The sequence below is a fragment of the Lipotes vexillifer genome, unplaced genomic scaffold (assembly GCF_000442215.2).
Source record: "Lipotes vexillifer unplaced genomic scaffold, Lipotes_vexillifer_v1.1 scaffold1098, whole genome shotgun sequence".
Lineage (NCBI taxonomy): Eukaryota > Metazoa > Chordata > Mammalia > Artiodactyla > Lipotidae > Lipotes > Lipotes vexillifer.
This window is the reverse complement of record NW_006798559.1, coordinates 695,010-717,493: the sequence shown is the minus strand read 5'-3', so window position 1 is coordinate 717,493 and position 22,484 is coordinate 695,010. Positions and strand designations below refer to the sequence as shown.

General features: G+C 39.9%; 1 protein-coding gene across 1 annotated transcript in view; it reads left to right on the top strand.

The window, feature by feature from the left end:
- DNAH6 (dynein axonemal heavy chain 6) overlaps positions 1 to 22,484 on the top strand; it is a 302,264-nt gene that overhangs the window by 264,053 nt on the left and 15,727 nt on the right. The window contains 5 exon segments of the mRNA XM_007470601.1: positions 115 to 261; positions 3,666 to 3,804; positions 10,343 to 10,462; positions 11,000 to 11,121; positions 20,113 to 20,242. Coding sequence (XP_007470663.1) covers positions 115 to 261; positions 3,666 to 3,804; positions 10,343 to 10,462; positions 11,000 to 11,121; positions 20,113 to 20,242 — 658 coding nt within the window.

Here is a 22,484-nt window from a genome sequence, read left to right as displayed (position 1 = left end):
ATGCCTCCCAGGCATTGGTTATTTACGTCCCCTCATTGGCTTCAGCCTATTTGTGTTATTCCGAAATAACGCGTATCTGTACAACCACCCTCTCTGCCGCGGGTGTCTCTACAGGTAACCAATGAGCCTCCAAAAGGTTTACGTGCAAATATCAGACGAGCATTTACCGAAATGACACCTTCATTTTTTGAAGAAAACATACTTGGAAGAAAATGGAGACAAATAATATTCGGCATTTGTTTCTTCCATGCAATTATTCAGGTACGCTCAATTTGTATTTTAATAGAGACAAGAAGTGTATTAGGTTAAAAATAAAAAGAATTAAATAAAAGCTTACAAATGGCATTGTGAAATGCTGAGGGCCCTGTTCTGTCTGAACCCAAGTTGTTTCAACTCAGTCCCTGATCTCTGTACACCCCTTGCCTCTGTATCTCACAGCTTTGCCTCCCAGCTCTGCTCTGCCCTAAGGAGCAGCATCTCCTGGTTGAATGCAGTAGGTCAAATTCAAGAGCAGGAAATTGATCTCCATAGCCGTGCTTCACTCACAAAATCTGCTTGACTTCCAGACTCTACTCCTGAAATCGGTGGTCCCATTCTCTCAATCACCTACACTCAGAGTTTCAGGATTATTTTTATTCTCTTCCTTTACACTTATATATCATGTCAGTCAGCAAGTCTTCATTTTTCTTACAATAATTTCACTCTCACCTGCTCCTGTTGGAGTGGGCTTAGACACTTAACAGCTTCCTCCCTGTGATTAGAGTTCCAAGTCCCCTGAAAAGTGGCCTTCAACTGGGCACTCCTTTCCCCGCTCTGTTCAGACCTCACTGCTCTGATCTGGTGCCCATCCTGTGGCCACATACTGGGCACTCCTTTCACCCCCTCTGTTCAGACCTCATTGCCCTGATCTGATGCCCATCCTGTGGCCTCGTACTGGGCACTCCTTTCCCCCCTCTGTTCAGACTTCACTGCCCTGATCTGGTGCCCATCCTGTGGCCTCATACTGGGCACTCCTTTCCCCCCTCTGTTCAGACTTCACTGCCCTGATCTGGTGCCCATCCTGTGGCCCTTGTACCGGAATTCTGACTCCAGCTCCATATCTCTGTATGGGGTCTTAATTAGACAGGCTGCCTGGTTTTCAAATGTGTGTGGTCTGCAGATGAAGAATCAGTAGAGAAGAAACAAAGATTAAAGATGCAAAATGTGGGATAAATAAGTAAACAAGGTCCTAGAGGAGATCAGAGAGGCTGGGACTGGGGCTCCCAGTAGGAGGCCTTTGTGCTACTGACAAAAGCAGCTGAGATGAGGGATAGTTTAAGATTTAGGGAAATTTTGAGATGGAGAGGAGGAAACATGGTACAGTTGCCAAGATATAGACCAACCTAAGTGTCCCTCAACAGATGAATGGATAAAAAAGATGTGGTATGTATATTACAATGGAATACTAATCAGCTATAAAAAAGAATGAATTTTTGCCATTTGCAGCAACATGGATGGACTTGGAGGGTATTACACTAAGTGAAATAAATCAGGCAGAGAAAGGAAAGACAAACACTATGCGATATCACTTTATATGTGGAATCTAAAAAATACAACAGGGACTTCCGTGGTGGTCCAGTGGTAAAGAATCTGCCTGGCAATGCAGGGGACGCCAGTTTGATCCCTGGTCGGGGAACTAAGATCCCACATGCAACGGGGGCAACTAAGCCTGTGCACCACAACTACTGAGCTCACACACTTCAACTAGAGAGCTTGTGTGCCACAAACTACAGAGCCCACACTCTCTGGACCCCGCTCACCACAACTACAGAGCTCGTGGGCCCTGAAGCCTGAGCGCCACAACTAGAGAGAAGCCCGCGTGCTGCAACTAAGGCCTGACGCAACCAAAAATAAATAAATAATAAATCTTTTTTAAAAAGTTATAAAAAAAAGTTATTTAAAAAAATACAACAGAGGGCTTCCCTGGTGGCACAGTGGTTGAGAGTCCACCTGCCGATACAGGGGACACGGGTTCGTGCCCTGGTCAGGGAAGATCCCACATGCCGTGAAGGCTATAAAACATAGGAATAATACTCTTTGACATAAATCACAGCAAGATCTTTTTTGATCCACCTCCTAGAGAAATGAAAATAAAAACAAAAATAAACAAATGAGACCTGAGACTTCCCTGGTGCCTCAGTGGTTAAGGCTCCATGCTCCCAATGCAGGGGGCCAGGGTTCGATCCCTGGTCAGGGAACTAGATCCCACATGCATGCCACAAGTAAGAGTTCGCATGACACAACTAAGGAGCCCACATGCCACAACTAAGGAGCCTGCCTGCTGCAACGAAGACCCAGTGCAACCAAATAAATAAATAAAGATTTAATTACAAAAAATAAATAAATAATAAAAATTTTAAAAATACAACAAACCAGTGAGTATAACAAAAAAGAAGCAGATTCACAGATACAGAGAACAAAGTAGTGGTTACGGGGTGGGGAGGCTATCTGGGGTGGTGGAGGGGGAGGTACAAATTATTGGGTGTAAGACAGGCTCAAGGCTGTATTGTACAACACAGGGAATATAGCCAATATTTTGTAACAACTGTAAATGGAGTGTAACCTTTAAAAATTGTATAAAAATTAAAAAATAAGTTTAAAGGGACTTCCCTGGTGGCACAGTGATTAAGAATCTGCCTGCTGATGCAGGGGACACGGTTTTGAGCTCCAGTCCAGGAAGATCCCACATGCTGCGGAGCAACTAAGCCTGTGCACCACAACTACTGAGCCTGCACTCTAGAGCCCATGAGCCACAACTACTGAGCCCACGTGCCACAACTACTGAAGCCCGTGCACCTAGAGCCCGTGCTCCACAACAAGAGAAGCCACCAAAATGAGAACCCCCGCACTGCAACAAAGAGTAGTCACCACTCACAGCAACTAGAGAAAACCTACACGCAGCAACAAAGACCCAACACAGCCAAAAATAAATAAATAAATTTTAAAAATAATAATAATTTTAAAAATCTTTAAATAAAAAAATAAATTTAAGAAAAGAGGAGGGAATGTGGGACCAATCTTCTGATACAATCAGTAGTTTAGAATTAAGAAATTAGGTGAGATAGGGAGATAACAAAGAAAGGGAAAGATTTCACTGTGGGGAGTTATGAAACAAGAATTGAGATTCTGGGTATCAGTTTAAAAAAAAAAAAGCCCACTATAGAGAAGTCAGCATGTAAGCAGCACATCACGCATGACTGAAAAGCCTGGGTGATAGACAGGCTTCTTAGAAGAGTTGGGGGCAGCTCTCTCCACCAGATGGGTGATTAGTGTCAATATTTTTATGCCAAAAGACTCTAGGTGGGATAGTTTTCCCTATTTTGATGGAGAAATATTTTATTTTACCATGAAGAACAAATGTTCTTTTGACAAGTCTATCACACTTTCACATTTCTCGTAATATCAAATTTTCTTTTGGAAAATTGGCAAAAGGCCAGTGTTGAAGGAAGAGGTGCCTGCCCTGTTTGGTGACAGCCAAACTGAAAGCCTGGCTCAAGTTGAATGTCATGATTTTAACCGATTTTGCACAATGAGGATGCTCAACTTCAACAGAAACCTTTTAGTTTTCAGTATTTTACACAATTAATTTTATCAAACTTTAAGACCATTTTCATTTTCTATTCTAGGAGAGAAAAAAGTTCGGCCCTCTTGGTTGGAATATCTGTTATGAATTTAACGACAGTGACAGGGAATGTGCTTTACTGAACCTCAACCTTTACTGTCAAAAAGGAAAGATTCCCTGGGATGCATTGATTTACATCACTGGTCAGTATGCCCACATGATCTGATGTCCAGCTGTGCACCACACAGTTGTTGGTTTACGCCCACCTGGCTTATACCAAAATGATGTCCTCCCAAGCCTTTGGTGATGGTGGTGAGGACTTCTGATACTGCCTTTGAGAAGATAAGACCATGATAAGAATATCATAAGAATATTTACACATAGGAAATGGGATGAATGTTTTCCCAAATAATAATAGCAAAATCTTAGATAGCTCTTGCTACATGCTAAGCATGTTTTAAGCATGTCCCATGGATTAGCAGATTTAATCCTCACAACAACCCTATAAGGTGAAAACTATTATATCCCTATTTTACACACAAAGAACCTGGAGACCAAGGGTGAAGCCAAGATTTAAAGGCAGGCAGTCCAGCCTCCAGAGTCTCTGCTCTTAAATTCAAAAGAATCGACACATGATTGACTAGTCGAGACCTGTTGAGCTAGGTGTACTTATGAAAAAGGAAAAACTATTTCAGGAATTACAATTTTTAACAAACATGAATTGTGGCCAAATGAGATCTTACTGCCAAAATCAGATATAATTTAGACCATGTAGACCCAAATAATGAAGAACAGATTCCTACTGGGAGGTGAGGGAGGGAGAGAGCAGAATGGGAATGGATGGTTTTCATTGGTGACCAAGGGAAATGGGGAACAGCAGAGAGGTATCAGCTGATCTAGAGCCTTGAACAGCACATGACACCTTGGAACATGTTTGAGGGAAGGGCAGCGAAACAGTATGGAAATGGATGAGGACCCATCCCCAGGGTGGACCAAGAGAAGTAGGCATGGAACCTGGGAAGCTACCTTGTACTCCTGCTCTCAGCCACTCCTGTGTGGCCAACATTGCTTAACATAACAGTGAGTTAGGCAGAATTCTTCTCTGGCACCCTCTATGTACCCTGAATTTTCTGCTTCCTAGCTTTTCTCTCCCTTCCTTCTCTCCTAGAACACTTGAACTTTCTGGTTACCTCAATTTCTACTGCTGTGGAAGTAACTGTGTTTTGGTTTTTTTTGCTTTTTGGGTTGTTTTTTTTTTTTGCAGTACGCGGGCCTCTCACTGTTGTGGCCTCTTCCATCGCGGAGCACAGGCTCCGGACGCGCAGGCTCAGCGGCCATGGCTCATGGGCCTAGCCGCTCCACGGCATGTGGGATCTTCCTGGACCGGGACAAGACCCATGTCCCCTGCATCGGCAGGCGGACTCTCAACCACTGCGCCACCAGGGAAGCCCGTAACTGTGTTTTGAAAACGATAGAAAAGGATGAGACAAAGATGTATCTGCTCTCATCACTACTATTCAGTGTTGTGCTGAAGTTTCCAGCCAGGGAAATTAGACAAGGAAAAGAAATCAAAGACTTCCAGATTAGCATGGAAGAAGTAAACCTATCTTTATTTACAGATGACAAGATCTTGCATGCAGAAAATCCTAAGGAATTCACACACACTCACGCACACACACACACACACACACACACACACACACACAAACTGGAAGTAACAAATGAGTTTGGCAAGGTTGTAGGATACAAAGTCAATACACAAAAATCAACTGCATTTCTATATACTGGCCATGAACAATTAGAAAATACTTTTAATTCTATTCATGATAACATCAAAAAGAATAAACTACTTAAGGATAAATTTACCAAAAGAAGGGCAGATTTGTGCACTGAAACCTGCAAAGCACTGCCAAAGAAAATTAATCTAAATAAATGAAGAGACATGACATGCTCGTGGGTTGAGAGACACAATATTGTGAAAGTGGCAATAATCCCCACACCAATCTATAGATTTAACACAATCCCTATCAAAATCTCAGCTGACACTGTTGCTGAAATTGGCAAGCTGACTACATTTGGATGGAAGTGCAAAGGGCTCCAAAAAGCAAAAACAATCCTGAAGAAAAAGAATGAAGTCAGAAGAGTTACATTTCCCAATTTCAAAAGTTATACAAAGCTACAATAATCAAGACAGTGTGAGACAACAAGGACTTACTGTATAGTACAGGGAACTATATTCAATATCTTGTAATAAACTATAAAGGAAAAGAATCAGAAAAAGATATATAGATATATAAACATATATGTGTAAACGAATCACTGCTGTACACCTAAAACTAACACAATATTGTAAATCAACTAAATTCAATTAAAAAAAAAAAAAAAAACAATATGGTACTGGCATAAGGATAGACATATAATCAATGGAACAGAATTGAGAATCCAGAAATAAACCCTTATATTTCTGGTTAATTTATTTTTTTAATTATTTATTTATGTATTTATTTTTATCTGTGTTGGGTCTCTTTTGCTGCACACGTGCTTTCTCTAGTTGCGGCGAGGTGGCCTACACATTGTTGTGGTGCACGGGTTTCTCATTGTGGTGGCTTCTCTTGTTGCGGAACATGGGCTCTAGGCACACAGGCTTCAGTAGTTATGGCACATGGGCTCAGTAGTTGTGGCTCGCGGGCTCTAGAGCGCAAGCTCAGTAGTTGTGGCGCACGGGCTTAGTTGCTCCAAGGCCCGTTTTCCCGGGCCAGGGCTGGAACCTGTGTCCCCTGCATTGGCAGGCAGGTTCTTAACCACTGCACCACCAGGGAAGTCCCTGGTCAATTTATTTTTAACAAAGGCGCCAGGACAATTCAATGGAGGAAGGAGAGTCTTTTCAATAAATGATGCTGCGACAATTGGATATCCATCTGCGAAAGAATGAACTTGGATCCTTATCTCACACCATACAAAATTCAAAATGAGTGATATATCTAAATATAAGAGCTAAAACTATAAAACTCTTAGGAGAAAGCATATAAGTAAGTCTTCATGACTTTGGGTTAATAATGGCTTCTTAGACATGACACAAAAAGCACTAGCAATAAAAGAAAAATAATAAATTCAACTTCAACATGTAAAACTTTTACACTGCAGCAAACACCATCAAGATAAGGCAACTCTATACGAAGTATATAAAGAACTCCAACAACAGTAAGATGAAAAATAATCCAATTTTTAAATGGGCAAAAGATTTCAATGTACATTTCGCAAAAAAAAAAAGACATACAAATGCCTAATAAGCTCACTTAGTCATTAGGAAAATGAAAATGAAAGCCATAATGAGTTACCACTTTACACCCATTAAGATGACTATAATAAAAAAAGACAGTAACAAGTGTTAGCAAGGATGTGGAGAAAGTGGAACCCTCATACATAGCTGGTGACAATGTAATATGTTGCTGCTGCTTTGGAAAATGTTTTAATAGGTTTACCATATGACCCAGAAATTCCATTCCACGCCTAGTTATATACCAGGGAAAATAAAAACTCATGTCCACACCAAAACTTGTACAGAAATGTTCATAACAGCATTATTCATAATCCCCAAAAGTGGAAACAACATGAATGTCTATCAGCTGATGAATGGATAAAGTGAGGTGTATCCATACAATATTACAAATGTAATATTACTCCACCATAAAAAAAATAAAGTACTGACACATGCTCCAACTTGGATAAACCGCAAAAACTTTATGCTAAGTAAAAGAAGCCAGACACAAAATATCACATGTTGTATATTCCATTTATGTGAAATTTCCAGAAAAAGCAAATATACAGACAGAAAGTAAGATAGTGATTGCATGGGGCCGGGGATAAGAAATGGACAGTGACTGCTAATGGGCACAAGATTTATTTGGGGGGATGACAGAAATGTTCTAAAATTAGATCATGGTGATGGTTACACAACTTTGTAAATTTACTAAAAACTATTTAATTATACATGTAAATTTTAAGTGACATAATTTTCAAGGTGTAGCTCATCAAAAATGTTTAAAAAAAAAACAATAGGAGAAAAAAAGGCAATGCTTTAGCCAGGCAATGATATATGCTTGTGGTGGGATTTTAGGCAGTCATTTATGGATTAATCCAGAAAATCCAGGTTAGTACCACTATGCTAAACGCTGGAAATACAAAGATGATGTAGTCCCTGCCTACCAAAAACTCATGGGATGGAGATAATAAATAAATTATAATGTGGTATGACAATTACCGAAATAGAAGTGTATGGACCATGCTGTGGGAATTCAGAAGGAGCAAATAATGCTACCTGGAGGAATCTGGGAAAGCTCCACCAAGGGGGCAATGCTTGAGTGGGGCACTGAATGGTGGGTTGGGCTCAGCAGGAGAGAAGAGGCAGGAGAGCACACTGGCAGAGAGAACAGTGATGGTAAAGCCCAGCAGTGTCAGGATGTGGCATGCCTGTAGACACTGTGAGTAGTTCATGAGTGCCAGAGCAGAGTATAAAGAGGAGATGTGTATGGAGGAAAGCTTTATCTTCAACAAAACTAAAAAAAGGTGATCTGCGGGCACATCTTGAAAGCCTGTGTGTGTGTTAATAAATTTGGGCTCTACCTTATAAGCAATGGTTGGCAATTATAGTCTTTTAGGCTAGGAACAGGTGCAACCACTTATAAAGCTATAACAAAAGCAAGGTGAAGAATTGAACAAGGGGATACAGCAACACCAAGGGGGAGACTAGACAGGAGAGAATAAACAGAGAAAGATTAAGGAGGCTTTAAATATGGGAAGGTATTTGGGGTTGGAAGCGGGTCGGCGACGGTCCTTAAAATTTTATAGAGTAAGCTACAGTGATGCCTAAGTCCAAGTGACAGCTCTGAGCTCAAAGTGGGCAAAGACAGAGCCAAACCTAAGGCCTATCCAGTTTCTGTCGGGCCATCCCTGAGCCAGCCCACAGGGATAAGAATGGAAGAGAAGGGGAAGACACCACATCAGGATTTGCAACAAGACCCTCAGGAACTGAGATACCCGGGACCAGGACAGGTGGTGGACGTGAATGGTAGACGCCCCCTCCCAACATCTGTCTTCTGAACCCAGAAGACTCCTTCCTAAAAGTAAACCTAAAATTGAGTCATCTACCCTGAATCAAATTATTCGAGTTCCTGGTTTACTCACTTTGATCCAAGAAAAACATAACACTAAATCTGGACGCAGAATCACAAAGTCTGATGACTTTTAAGGCGAATATTTCTGTGTTACTTCTCAAAATATAAATATTTTTGTTTAAAAAAAATTTTTTGGCCCTGCCGCACGGCATGTGGGATCTTAGTTTCCCAACCAGGGATCAAACCTGGGCCCCCTACAGTAGAAGCGTGAAGTCTTAACCACTGGACCGCCAGGGAAGTCCCCGAAATTTTTTTAGAATAATGCACTTCAGGGCAACTCTTTCCTCTCACCAGTGACTAATTATTGGAGTCTGCGTTTTCCCGGCTACCCTCCTCTCCCAGACACCATGATGCAATTGAAGAAACTTGACCTTTATATTCCCATCTAACCCTCAGGATCCAAGTTAGTCTGAAGCTAGATGGGCCCACCACAAAGATTTAACCCAACTTTGTGTTGCAAGATTTCCCAGAGAGTGACTGAAGAGTATTCTCAGGAAAGTACAGCAGCATCTCTTTCTTCCCTCTTAGAATTGCTAATACAGGGAGTCAGTAACTTGATCATCAGCTCTGGCACTTACTCCCCAACGTCCTCACTCTAAGTGGCTGAGCCAGTAAGACTGACCAGAAGTGCCTCAATAGGAGAGGGAAGATAGGTGCAAGCCAGGAAGCTACTATCCTGGAAGAAATAAATTACTGAGATTCCAAACCCAAATAACATACTCTCTACCAACCATCTCAGCTTGAAAAAGAATTTTTTAAAAAATCTTCTTGACATAATGAAAGAGATGGAGATGAGAATGGATGAACATTTAAAGGATTCAGAAGTTGGCAATATCGGCATCATAAGTAAAATCCTTTCCGGAAAACTACAGAGGTGAATAATGAATTGTAGCAATGGGTCTGGAATTTTTCCAAGGAATTATATCATCCAGCAGTACAATCATTCCAATGCAGAATAGATAGCTTTCCTACTTGTAACTTGGGGATGACGATGGAGCATAATTTCTCTGTGGAAAGAGATGGGATACCAATAAATTGTAATTCCCCATAACATAATTTCTGTGAGGCAAGTTGTCTCCTTCACTATGGATCTATCTTTCTTCCTTGGCTTAATATCAATGATTTATAAGGTATGTATAGAGTTTGAATGGCTTGTTGTAAATGTTTTGGTTTCATTTAGCTCATTGGCCCCCGAAAGAAGCAGTGGTTCAGGGAAAGTATGTCTGTTTTGGAATACTACAGTCAATGATGGGATAAGACCCAAAATCAATATTTTTGAAGAAAAAAACAGGAAGAAGAAAGAAATATGTAAACAGATCTCACTGGCTTTAGTATCAGTTATTTGGGAAAAGCAAAATAATTAGGAGAGAGAACATATACTAGATTTTTTTCTGCTTTTTAAAAGTTGACTTTTATTATCTTTGGGGGTGGGGTAATAGAAGAAACTCAATGTGCTATTTCGACTTTCAGTACCAAATAAATGTGTGAATAAATAAACCTATTAGAATGTGGGTACGCATATCAATTAAAAGCAAACAATTGTTTTTAAATGCAAACTTCTTTTCAGGTGAAATTACATATGGTGGTAGAGTTACAGATACCTGGGATCAAAGATGCCTTCGTACTGTTTTGAAAAGATTTTTTTCTCCTGAAACATTACAAGAGGATTATAAATATTCTGAATCAGGTGAGTGACTTTTCAATATCATGGAAAACAACTTTTTCCAAGAAGTCGTTGACAGCATCTCTCAGTTTTCCATCCAGGAGCTGTCTGTGTCCAGTCCTCACAACCCTGACCCCACACCCTCCCATCCTCGTGCTTGACCACCTTCAAAACGGCTTTGGTTGTAAGAGTACAAAGATATCTATTGTACGATAACCATTTTGAATTATTTCTGCTCTAAAATGGGTGGTATTCTAAGTGTGTTTTCAAAGTTCCGTAAATTCAGAACACACCTCTCAGTAGCATATCCCTGGGTTCTCAGAACCTTGAAATGTTCTGCAGGTTAACACCCTGAAAGGTTAGGACACTGATTGGATGTAAAGGCCTCAAGAAAAGGTAAAGAAACTAGACACAGGGATGAAGGCGAGGAAAAACCATCCCTGTTTCTCTGTGAGGCAGCTGATTACAGCCACCATCTGAACAGACAGAGAAGCACCAAACCTGGCAGTACTCAAAGCTCGTCTATTTGAGACATATTGCCTTCTGTGTTTTCAATAACAGGTATCTATTTTGCACCCTTGGCTGACAGCCTACAAGAGTTTAAAGACTACATTGAAAACCTGCCTTTGATAGATGACCCAGAAATATTTGGAATGCATGAAAATGCCAACCTAGTATTCCAGGTATGTGGCCTTTCAACTTAAAAGACATATTCATATTGTGTATATAAGCCTGAAACATCAATAATCACCTCACTGGCTCTGTAAATTATAATCTTCTTAAATAAACAAATGTTTCACCTCGACTTCAACATTTGGTTCCAATTTGGCCTGTTCCCTCTGGATCCTTCACAGAATCCTAAGATCCTCATTCATCTTCTTGTCACCAGCCACCCCCTCAGCTTCCAGCCTCTGCTTAGTCCATAATCTACCTGCTAGTCTCCTGCAACATGGGGATTTGGATGATAATCCAGACCATCCTTTTCCTTTTTCACTTCTCCCTCCAAGCTGGGCATATTTGTAACATATTTCACAAAGATTTATGGACCACCCCCCCAAGATGAGTAGGTTATAAAAGTACAATAGCAAATATCCAAGGCAGAGAAATTAAAACACTGTTCTTTAAAAGCACAGTTTATCAATTTTTCCATTGCAACAACATTGGATGGACTTGGAGAGCATTATGCTAAGTGAAATAAGTCAGACAGAGAAAGACAAATACTGTATAACATCACTTATATGTGGAATCTAAAAAATACAACAGGAATTCCCCAGCAGTCCAGTGGTTAGGACTCTGTACTTTCACTGCCAAGGGCCTGGGTTCAATCCCTGGTCAGGGAACTAAAATCCCACAAGCTACATGGCATGGGCAAAATAATAAAAAAAATAAAAATAGAAAATACAACAAACTGGTGAATATAACAAAAAATATAACAGGAGCAGACTCACAGATATAGAGAATCAACTAGTGGTTACCAGTGGAGAGAGGGAATGGGGGAGGGGCAACAGAGGGGTAGGGGATTAAGAGGTATAAGCTACTAAATATAAAATAAATAAGCTACAAGGATATATTGTACAACAGGGAATATAGTCAACGTTTTATAATAACTATAAATGGAGTATAACTTTAAAAATTGTGAATCACTCTGTTTTACACCTGTAACTTATGTAATATTGTACATCAACTATGTCTCAATTTTTTAAAATAATTTAAAAATTAAATTAAATTAAAAAAATAAAAGTACAGTTCATCAAGGTGACAGTACCAGACCACAGCAGTAGGTCCAAAGAGCAAACTGGGCAATTTAACTCCCCCAAGACCCTCTGATGCCACACCATTACCTAAGGGTAGTCCGAGCTCCTCAGCATAGCAATCAAGGCTCCCCCATGACCGGGCCATTACATACCCTTCCAGTTTTATTATCTGTCATAGTCTGGCATCTTTGGTGAACCAAAGCCATGAAAAGAGGTATGTCCCTGGAGCCCTGGAATACTCTAAAGGTTGGAGACTAGGTTGGCCTCACGAAGCTGAAGGGAATCCCCTTTCTTTTCAACTTAAATTTGGCCCCTACAAGTTAGAGACAAATTAAAGGGTAAGATCTGCCTAGATATCAAAGAATCCATGCAAAACAACAGTGGAAATTCTCAATGATCATGTTCTCAGAGAACATGACATGACCTATGTCATGTTCTTTGCCCTAAAAATTGCTTTGCCATTCAGTGAAGAGTTGGAATATCTTATTTTTCCTGATTCCACTTTCAGGAAGAAAAAGAGGTGGCCAAACCTAGTGTTAATATTCAATCATCTGACTGTTTTTTCTGGAGTGGGTGGGTGCGGAGGTGAGAGAAGGGAGAGGGGAATGTGGAAATGGTAGGTTCACTGCATCCCGTGAGAAGCACAGGACTTTTGGGTGGGGTAACACTCTTGGCAGTATATATCTGAAAATGTAGTTTTTTGTGTTTTCATTGGTTCAGAATGACTGAGAATGAGACAGTAGGTATGTAGTGAGCCCCAAGTTATGTTTTTCTTCCCAGCCTCCCTTCCTTCATTTTTCTGGTACAGTACATCCCCTACTCCCACCTCTTTCCTTCGGGAAAATTTCTCCTTCCCCATTCCATTAGATTCTGGTAAAACTTCCAACCACTCTCTACCTTCACAGAGGTGGGCATGTAACTCAGGCCTGGCCCAAGGCAGCACAACATCACCCAGCCCCTGCAATTGGTCCAAGGAGCAGGGACATGGCCCATACTAGGTGCGTGAGATTCCTTTACAGGATATATAGATCCTAAGATGGAGTAGGGAGGAAACGGTCTTTCCTCTGGAATCACTGGCTACGATGCTGCATATCTGCGGCATTCTGTGCCCCCAACCCTGACCGCCCTACCCCTTCTTCCTACCAAATGGAAGAAGGTCATCTGCCATAGGAAAGAATGAGAGAAACAATCAAATATGCACAAGAGAGAGAGTGCTAGATGCATCCATGCCTGAAACCCACATAACTTGTGTCCTCTTCTTCCCAGCTATATGTGCCAACAGACCCCTTCTCTTGGCTTTAGCTGGTTTAAGTTAGACAGTTCTGCTTCTTGCCATCAACAGAGACTTAATGCAAAAGATACAAATGATTCCTTCTTCAGACCAGCAAACTATACTTACATAGATGCGTACTAGAGACTAGTAAAGAAAATTGAGCCTGGCTGTGCTAAATGTTTTAAGACTTTTGTCTAACCAAGAAGTCAAGAACTAAAATGGAAAAGTCATAATATTAAACAACTGGCACTGGGCAAGGAAACCAAACAATTTAACTATAACATTAAGTAAATAATGTCGCATATGTGTTTAGGACCTAATGAATATGTCAAAAGTAATGTTTAAAGGAAGATCTGTTACGTAAAATATAATTTTTACAATCAAGATCTGCAATCCCAGGTTCTGAACTCTTTTCTCAGGTAAGTGGATGACGAGAGTTGTGACTGGTATAAAGAAAACCTCTAAGAGGTTCCAACAAATATACATAAGAAGATACCATGTTTCTGAATTAAAAAAAAAAAACTAGAACAACTGAGAATATTTAATTGACCTTGGAAAAGGAATTTCTAAGCATAAAAAGCAATTGAAAAATAAATCACATTAGAAAGAGCCAGAACATGTGAGTATATCCAAAAGGTCATAAGAAAATTAAATGACAAACAAAACATCTTTGAAACAAACAAACAACAACAACAAAAACAGAAAAAGTTAACTGTCCACACATGGGACACTTTCCAGAATAGACCATATGTTAGACCACAAATTAAGTATCAATAGTTTTAAAAAGATAAATATCATACAAATTATCTTCTCCAACTATGATGGGATAAAATTTGAAATCAATAAAACTAACATAATCAAAACACTTGTACTGCATAAAGACAGACATATAAACCAATGAAGTAGAATAGAAAGCGCAGAAATAAACCCTCACATATATGGTCAAATGATTTTTGACAAGGGTGTCAAGACCATTCAATGGGGAAAGGACAGTCTTTTCCACAAACAGTACTTGGAAAACTATACATCCACATGCAAAAGAATGAAGTTGGACCCTACCTAACACCATATACAAAAATTAACTCAAAATGGATCAAAGACCTTAATGTAAGAACTAAAACACCATACACAAAAATAAACTCAAAATGGCTTAAAGACCTAAATGTAAGGCCAGACACTATAAAACTCTTAGAGGAAAACATAGGCAGAACACTCGATGACATACATCACAGCAAGATCCTTTTTGACCCACCTCCTAGAGAAATGGAAATAAAAGCAAAAATAAACAAATGGGATCTAATGAAACTTAAAAGCTTTTGCACAGCAAAGGAAACCATAAACAAGACGAAAAGACAACCCTCAGAATGGGATAAAATATGTGCAAATGAAGCAACTGACAAAGGATTAATCTCCAAAATATACAAGCAGCTCATACAGCTCAATATCAAAAAACAAACAACCCAATCCAAAAATGGGCAGAAGACCTAAATAGACATTTCTCCAAAGAAGATATACAGATTGCCAACAAACACATGAAAGGATGCTCAACATCACTAATCATTAGAGAAATGCAAATCAAAACTACAGTGAGGTATCACCTCACACAAGTCAGAATGGCCATCATCAAAAAATCTACAAACAAAGCGGCTCTCCAGGAAGTCGTAGAGTTGGGGCTCTGCGTGGACAGAACCCAGGGCTTGCAGATCCAAAAGGGGCGGGTTCAGGTTCTTCTCCCTGAGAATGCCGGCTTCCAGAGCGTCCTGGGTTTTACCCCACTCATCCTGAGGTGGCTTCTGCACCTCCGCAGCCCTGGTTTTGCATTTTCAAGAGACGCTTGGCGCCCTTGCGCTTCTCCTTGGCCAATTCGTGGAAACAATGGCCCACGCTCTCCAGGGCCACATCGTCGAGGTGGAAATAGATGCCCAGAGAGAGGTAGGTGTGGGAGGCCCCACAGGTGCATGTTAACCGGGTGGTTGACTTTCGCCTCCACATCGGTGGAATAATTCTGATGATCTGGGAGCTTATGGGGGCCTGTGCTCCACAACGGGAGAGGCCACACAGGGGGAGGCCCACGGACCACAAAAAAAAAAAAAAAAAAAAAAAAAAAAAAAAATAAATTGTAGAAAAAAAAAAAAAAAAAAAAAAAATCTACAAACAGGGCTTCACTGGTGGTGTAGTGGTTGAGAGTCCGCCTGCCAATGCAGGGGACACGGGTTCGTGCCCTGGTCCAGGAAGATCCCACATGCCGCGGAGTGGCTAGGCTCGTGAGCCATGGCTGCTGAGCCTGCACGTCCAGAGCCTGTGCTCCGCAACAGGAGAGGCCACAACAGTGAGGGGCCCGCGTACCGCAAAAAAAAAAATTAATTTTAAAAATCTACAAACAATAAATGCTGGAGAGGGTGTGGAGAAAAAGAAACCCTCTTGCACTGTTGGTGGGTATGTAAATTGATACAGCCACTATGGTGAACAGTATGGAGTTTCCTTAAAAAAACAAAAATAGAACTACCATACGACCCACCAATCCCACTACTGGGCATATAGCCTGAGAGAACCATAATTCAAAAAGAGTCACGTACCACAATATTCATTGCAGCTCTATTTACAACAGCCAGGACATGGAAGCAAACTACAGATGAATGGATAAAGAAGATGTGGCACATATGTACAATGGAATATTACTCAGCCATAAAAAGAAATGAAATTGAGTTATTTGTAGTAAAGTGGATGGACCTAGAGACTGTCATACAGAGTAAAGTAAATCAGAAAGAGAAAAATAAATACGGTATGTTAACACATATATATGGAATCTAAAAAAAAAAAAAAAGGTTCTGATGACCCTAGGGGCAGGACAGGAATAAAGATTGCAGATGTAGAGAATGGACTTGAGGACACGGGGAGGGGGAAGGGTAAGCTGGGACAAAGTGAGAGAGTGGCATGGACATATACACACCTGCAAATGTAAAATAGGTAGCTAGTGGGAAGCAACCACATAGTACAGGGAGATCAGCTCAGTGTTCATGTCCACCTAGAGGGAGGAGATATGGGGATATATGTATATGTATAGCTGATTCATTTTGTTATACAGCAGAAACTAACACAACATTGTAAAGCAATTATACTCCAATAAAGACGTTTTAAAAAAAAGAACTAAAAATATAAAATTCTTAGAAGAAAACATAGGACAAAAAGCTTCATGACATTGGATTTAGCAATGATTTCTTGGATATGACACCAAAGGCAGAAATAACAAAAGAAAAAAACAGACAAACTGGACTTCATGAAAGTTTATTTTATTTTAATTTTTTCATTTTAATTCAACAGAGAGAAAGGCAACCCACAGAATGGGAGAAAATATTCATAAGTTATATACCTGATAAGGGATTAATATCCAGAGTATATAGAGAACTCCTAAAACCCAACAACAAAAAAACAAACAACCCAATTCAAAAATGGTCAAAGGACTTGAATAGACATTCCTCCAAAGAGAAATGTAAAATGGTACAGCCTCTGTGGAAAACAGTATGGCAGTTCCTTAAAAAAAAAAAAAAAAAAAATTAGATTTACCATATAATCCAGCAATTCCACTTCTGGGTAAATACACAAAAGAATTGAAATCAGGGACAAAAAAAGATATTTGTGCACTCATGCTCATAGCAGCATTATTCACAATAGCTAAAACATGGAAGCAACCCAAGTGTCCATCAGTGGATGAATGGATAGGAAAAAAATGGTGTATACATACAATGGAATATTATTAGCCTTCAAAAGGAAGGAAATTCTGCACAGCGTGGATGAACCTTAAGGACATGACACTGAGTGAAATAAGCCAGTCAAATAAAGAAAAATACTGCATAATTACATTTATATGAGGTATTTAGAGTAGACAAAATTTTGGAGACAGAAAATAGGATGGTGGTTGCTAGAGGCTGGCAAGAAAGGAAATGAGGAGTTATTGTTTAATGGGTAGAGAGTTTCAGTTTTCCAAGATGAAAAGAGTTGTGGAGATGAATGGTGGTGACAACATTATTAGTGTATTTAATACCACTGAACTGTACAGTTAAAAATAGTGCAGATAGAAATTTTTTATATTATGTGTATTTTACAACAAGAAAAAAACAGAAAATAGTTAATTATCTTTATTATAGAATTATCTCCTATAAATCAATAGTAATAAATACTAAAACTCAAAATGTACAAAATATATAAATAATTTATAAAGACAATACAGATAGCCAATGAACTTATTTTTTAAATGTTTAACTCTACTAATCCTCAAAGAAGTGCAAACCAATGAAAAACTATTTTGCCCATCAAATTGGAAAGGATTTTTTAAGCAATGATAGCAATTCTTACAAAGACAGAAAGACAGGTCCTCTGATACACTATTGTTGGGAGTGTAAGTTGATACAGTGTTGTTAGAAATCAATGTAATAATGCACAGTTTAAAAATATGCCTTTGGTAATATATCATTTAAAGAATGTAAATGATAGTAGATGAAATTCATATATAGATATTCTATTCACAGAGTTCTAAAATAAATCTGAAAAATAGAAATATCCAAAAAGTAAATAAACAACTATATTAATTATAGTGCATTCAAACCAGCGAGGATCAGTCACTTAAAACAGGACTCATGAAGATTTTTCAGTGATGTGAGAAAATGTTGATGAAATTGAAAAAGAATAAATACTACATAAATTGTATGGGCTCAATATTTAAAACTATATGCACATATATACAGAAAATGTCCACGGGGTGGGGGAGGTAAACTAAAGTTATAAATATCTCTGAAAAGCAAGATCATGAATAATTTTTCTTTATACTTTTCTGTGTTTTCTAAATTTTCAATAATAAGCTATAATACTTTTCTAAATTCTACCACTCTATTTTTTTTTTTTCCCTTTGGCTGCACCCCATGGCATCCGGGATCTTAGTTCCCCATCCAGGGATTGAACCCACGCCCTCGGCAGTGAAAGCGTGGAGTCCTAACCACTGGACCATCAGGGAATTCCCCATAATACTTTTCTAATTGAGAAAATGTTATTTTTTTTTATTGAAGTATAGCTAATCTACAATGTTTTGCCCATCTCTGCTGTATAGCAAAGTGACTCAGTTATACACATAGAGACTTTTTTTCTTTTTTTTTTTTTTTTCCGGTACGCGGGCCTCTCACCACTGTGGCCTATCCCGCTGCGGAGCACAGGCTCCAGACGCGCAGGCCCAGCAGCCATGGCTCACAAGTCCAGCCGCTCCACGGCACGTGGGATCTTCCCGGACCGGGGCACGAACCCGTGTCCCCTGCATCGGCAGGCGGACTCTCAACCACTGCGCCACCAGGGAAGCCCTAGAAACATTCTTTTTCTTATATATATTCTTTTCCATTATGGTTTATCACAAGATATTGAATCTAGTTCCCTGAACTATACAGTAGGACCTTGTTTATCCATCCATTGTTTATCCAATGTTTATCCATCCTATATATAATAGTTTACATCTGCTAATCCCAAACTCCCAGTCCTTCCCTCCCCCACCCCTCACCCCCTCTGCTCTCTATGTCTGTGAGTCTCTGTGTTTTGTAGATAGTTTCATTTGTGCCATATTTTAAATTCCACATATAAGTGATATCATGTGGTATTTGTCTTTCTCTTTCTGACTTACTTCACTTAGTATGATAATCTCTAGTTGCATCCATGTTGCTGCAAATGGCATTATTTCATTCTTTTTTATGGCTGAGTAGTATTCCACTGTATATATGTACCACATCTTCGTTATCCATTCATTTGTCAATGGACATTTAGGTTGTTTTCATGTCTTGGCTCTTGTGAATAATGCTACTATGAGCATAGGGGTGCGTGTATCTTTTTGAATTATCGTTTTGTCTGGATATATGCCCAGGAGTGGGTTTGCTGGATCATATGGTAATTCTCTTTTTAGTTTTCTGAGGAACCTCCACACTGTTTTCCATAGTGGCTGCACCAACTTACACTCCCACCAACAGTGTAGGAGGGTTCCCTTGAGAAAATGTTATTTAAATAAAAGTATGTTCTAAAACTGAATTCTCATTATTTTTTCCTCACTTTCATAACTGCCTTTTAAATAATTAGCCAAAAATTGTTTAACCACTTTTTACTGTGGTAAAACACATGTAACATAAAATTTATCATTTTAACCATGTTAAGTATACAGTTCAATGACATTCAGTAAATTCACATTGTTGTTCAACCAAAAATGTTTAACTATAACACTGAGAACTAAACACTATCATTTCCAATGAGCACATTTTACCAACTATATCTTCAATATAAAAAATAAAATTTCCGGGCTTCCCTGGTGGCGCAGTGGTTGAGAGTCCGCCTGCCGATTCAGGGGACACGGGTTCGTGCCCCGGTCCGGGAAGATCCCACATGCCGCGGAGCGGCTGGGCCCGTGAGCCTTGGCCGCTGAGCCTTCACGTCAGCGCCTGTGCTCCGCAACGGGAGAGGCCACAACAGTGAGAGGCCCGCGTACCGCAAAAAATAAATAAATAAATAAAAGGAAATTTCCTTGGTTTTGGTCACTGCCATTATTTCTCTAATAAACTATGTGTGAAAAATTATTTTTTTGAGAATTTGGTTCGTCACTGTTCTGTCTCTTCTCACCGTTACAGTACAAAGAGACCAACACTTTAATCAACACCATACTTGAGGTTCAGCCAAGGTCATCTTCTGGTGGAGAGGGGAAGAGCAATGATAAGATTGTCCAAGAACTCGTTGCTTCCGTCCGGACCAGAGTTCCAGGTAGTAAGTAATTCCTAGCATACATGTACAATGGGACTTTTAGGAATAAACTCAGAAAGTTGAGTGATAGGCAGGTGTCCAAATCTGCTTATTATGCAGATTTTTTCTTTACATAGAGAGCACTTCTGATGTAGAGCTCTCCACTTATAGATGAGAAGCTTATAGCACCTTGACATCTGAACTGCCAGAAGCATGAGGAACAAGTTGGTTTCTAGCTCAGTGTAAGTTTAACCAGACTTTTTCCTGAGTTTTCTAATATCTCTAGACTTGTACTGTCCGAGACAGTAGCCATTAGCCACGTGTGGTTATTTAAACTTTAAATTAAATTAAATTTAAAATTCATTTCCTCAGTTGCACTAGCCACATTTTAAGTGCTGCCATACTGAACAATGCAAATGGAGAACATTTCCATCATCATAAAATATTCTATTGGACAGCCCTGCTCTGGAATCCATTTCTTTTTTTTTTTTTTCCTCCAACAAGAGAGGTGGCTAGATTATTTCACTTTGTTTTCTGGTGAGTTAGGGAATCTTCCTGAATCATCACAGAGATCCACTTTCACACTTTTCTTAGAGTGACTGTAGATTTAGATGTCTTCATATATTGTTCATGGTTGGAAATGTCATTATAGGGGAAAAAAAGATGAGGCATAAAAAATAACTAGTGACTGTAAAAGTAAACTGTGTTTCTGTCTCTATTCACAATACTCCGGCATCAAGTGTATGGGTTTCCCCCCACATTAAGCAGTTACTCTCTGGACAATAGCTGGGTGTCCTACAATTCAGTTACGACTTTATCCAGAGTGGGCACAGACCCCACAGTTTAAGAGCCCAGTCCCACAAGACTGTCTCCACTTCAGATGCCAACAAGTCCCCAGGTTGTGACCTGTACTTCTGACCAACGAGCCATAAATCGAGGATTCCCACAACCCCCTTCTGGGGTTCAGTAATTTTCTAGAACAACTCACAGAACTCAGGGAAAAGGTTATTTACATTTACCAGATTATTTAATACGATATAATAAAGGAAAAAGATAAACAGCAAGATAAAGAAGTACATAAGGCAAGGTCCAGAAGAGTCCCAAGGGCAGGAGCTTTTGTCCCTCCTGGCACATGATGCATTCACCAACCCAGAAGCTCTCCAAACCCCTTCAGTTAGGTCTTTGCGGAAGTTTCATTACGTAGACATGATTGATTCAATCACTGGCCTTTAGTGATTAACTTAACCTTCAGCCCCTCCCCTCTCCCAGGAGGTCAGAGAGTAGAGCTAGAAGTTCCAACTCTCTAATCACATGGTTATTTCCCCTGACAACCAGCCCCTGATCTTTAGGGGTGATCCAAGAGTCATCTCATTAACATAAACTCAGGTGTGGTTGAAAGGGGCTTGTTATCAATAACAAAAGATGTTCCTTTCACCTTCATCACTCAGGAGCTATTTCAGGAGTTGGGGTCAAAAACCAACAATTATAGAAATGATGCTCCTATCACTCTTATCAATGAGGAAATTATAAGAGTTTTAGGAGCTCTGGCCAGAAGCTGGGGACAAAGACCAAAACACATATTTCTTATTACATCACAGTAACACAGACTAAGTCTTGCCAATACTATTAAGGCCCCCAGAAAAGAAAGGACCTGTGTGACCTCAGAAGTCAGTTATGTTCCTCCTAAAGCAGCCCCTCAAAAGACTCTCTTCTTGAGTGTAGAGTTATGTTGATATTGAAGCAACTGAGTTATTTTAGGAAGCATTTTTAATAAACATAAGATGGAGGACTGGGTGGAAAAAGGGATGAAGGTGGATGGCTGGATGGCTGGATGGATGATGGATGGAAAATTAGTATACTTGTTTCATAGAGTTCCATTGACACCTAGGAGGCTTTTCTCTCCACGCTTCATAAAGTTTGTACTTTTACTGTGAAATGATAAGCCATGCCATCCGCTGAGACTGAGGGGCAGGGGTGCAATTGGCTCAACAAAAGAACTGAGGCTCCGAATAGCCCGAGGGGACTGACAAAAGGAAGAGAGTATAGGCATGTAACCACAGCCCTGTGGACCCAAGAGCTTGCACTTACCCACACTGCTGTGTGATTTTTCTACAGCAGCCAAAATGTGAGTGGTTAAGAGGAAATTGATGTACATATCTCAGAGCCACTTGTTTTCTCACACTTTACTCATCTATGTAAGGAAAATGCAGTCCCTTCATTTTTTAGAGCTTATATGAGCCTCCACTGGGTGGATTGTAGGGAA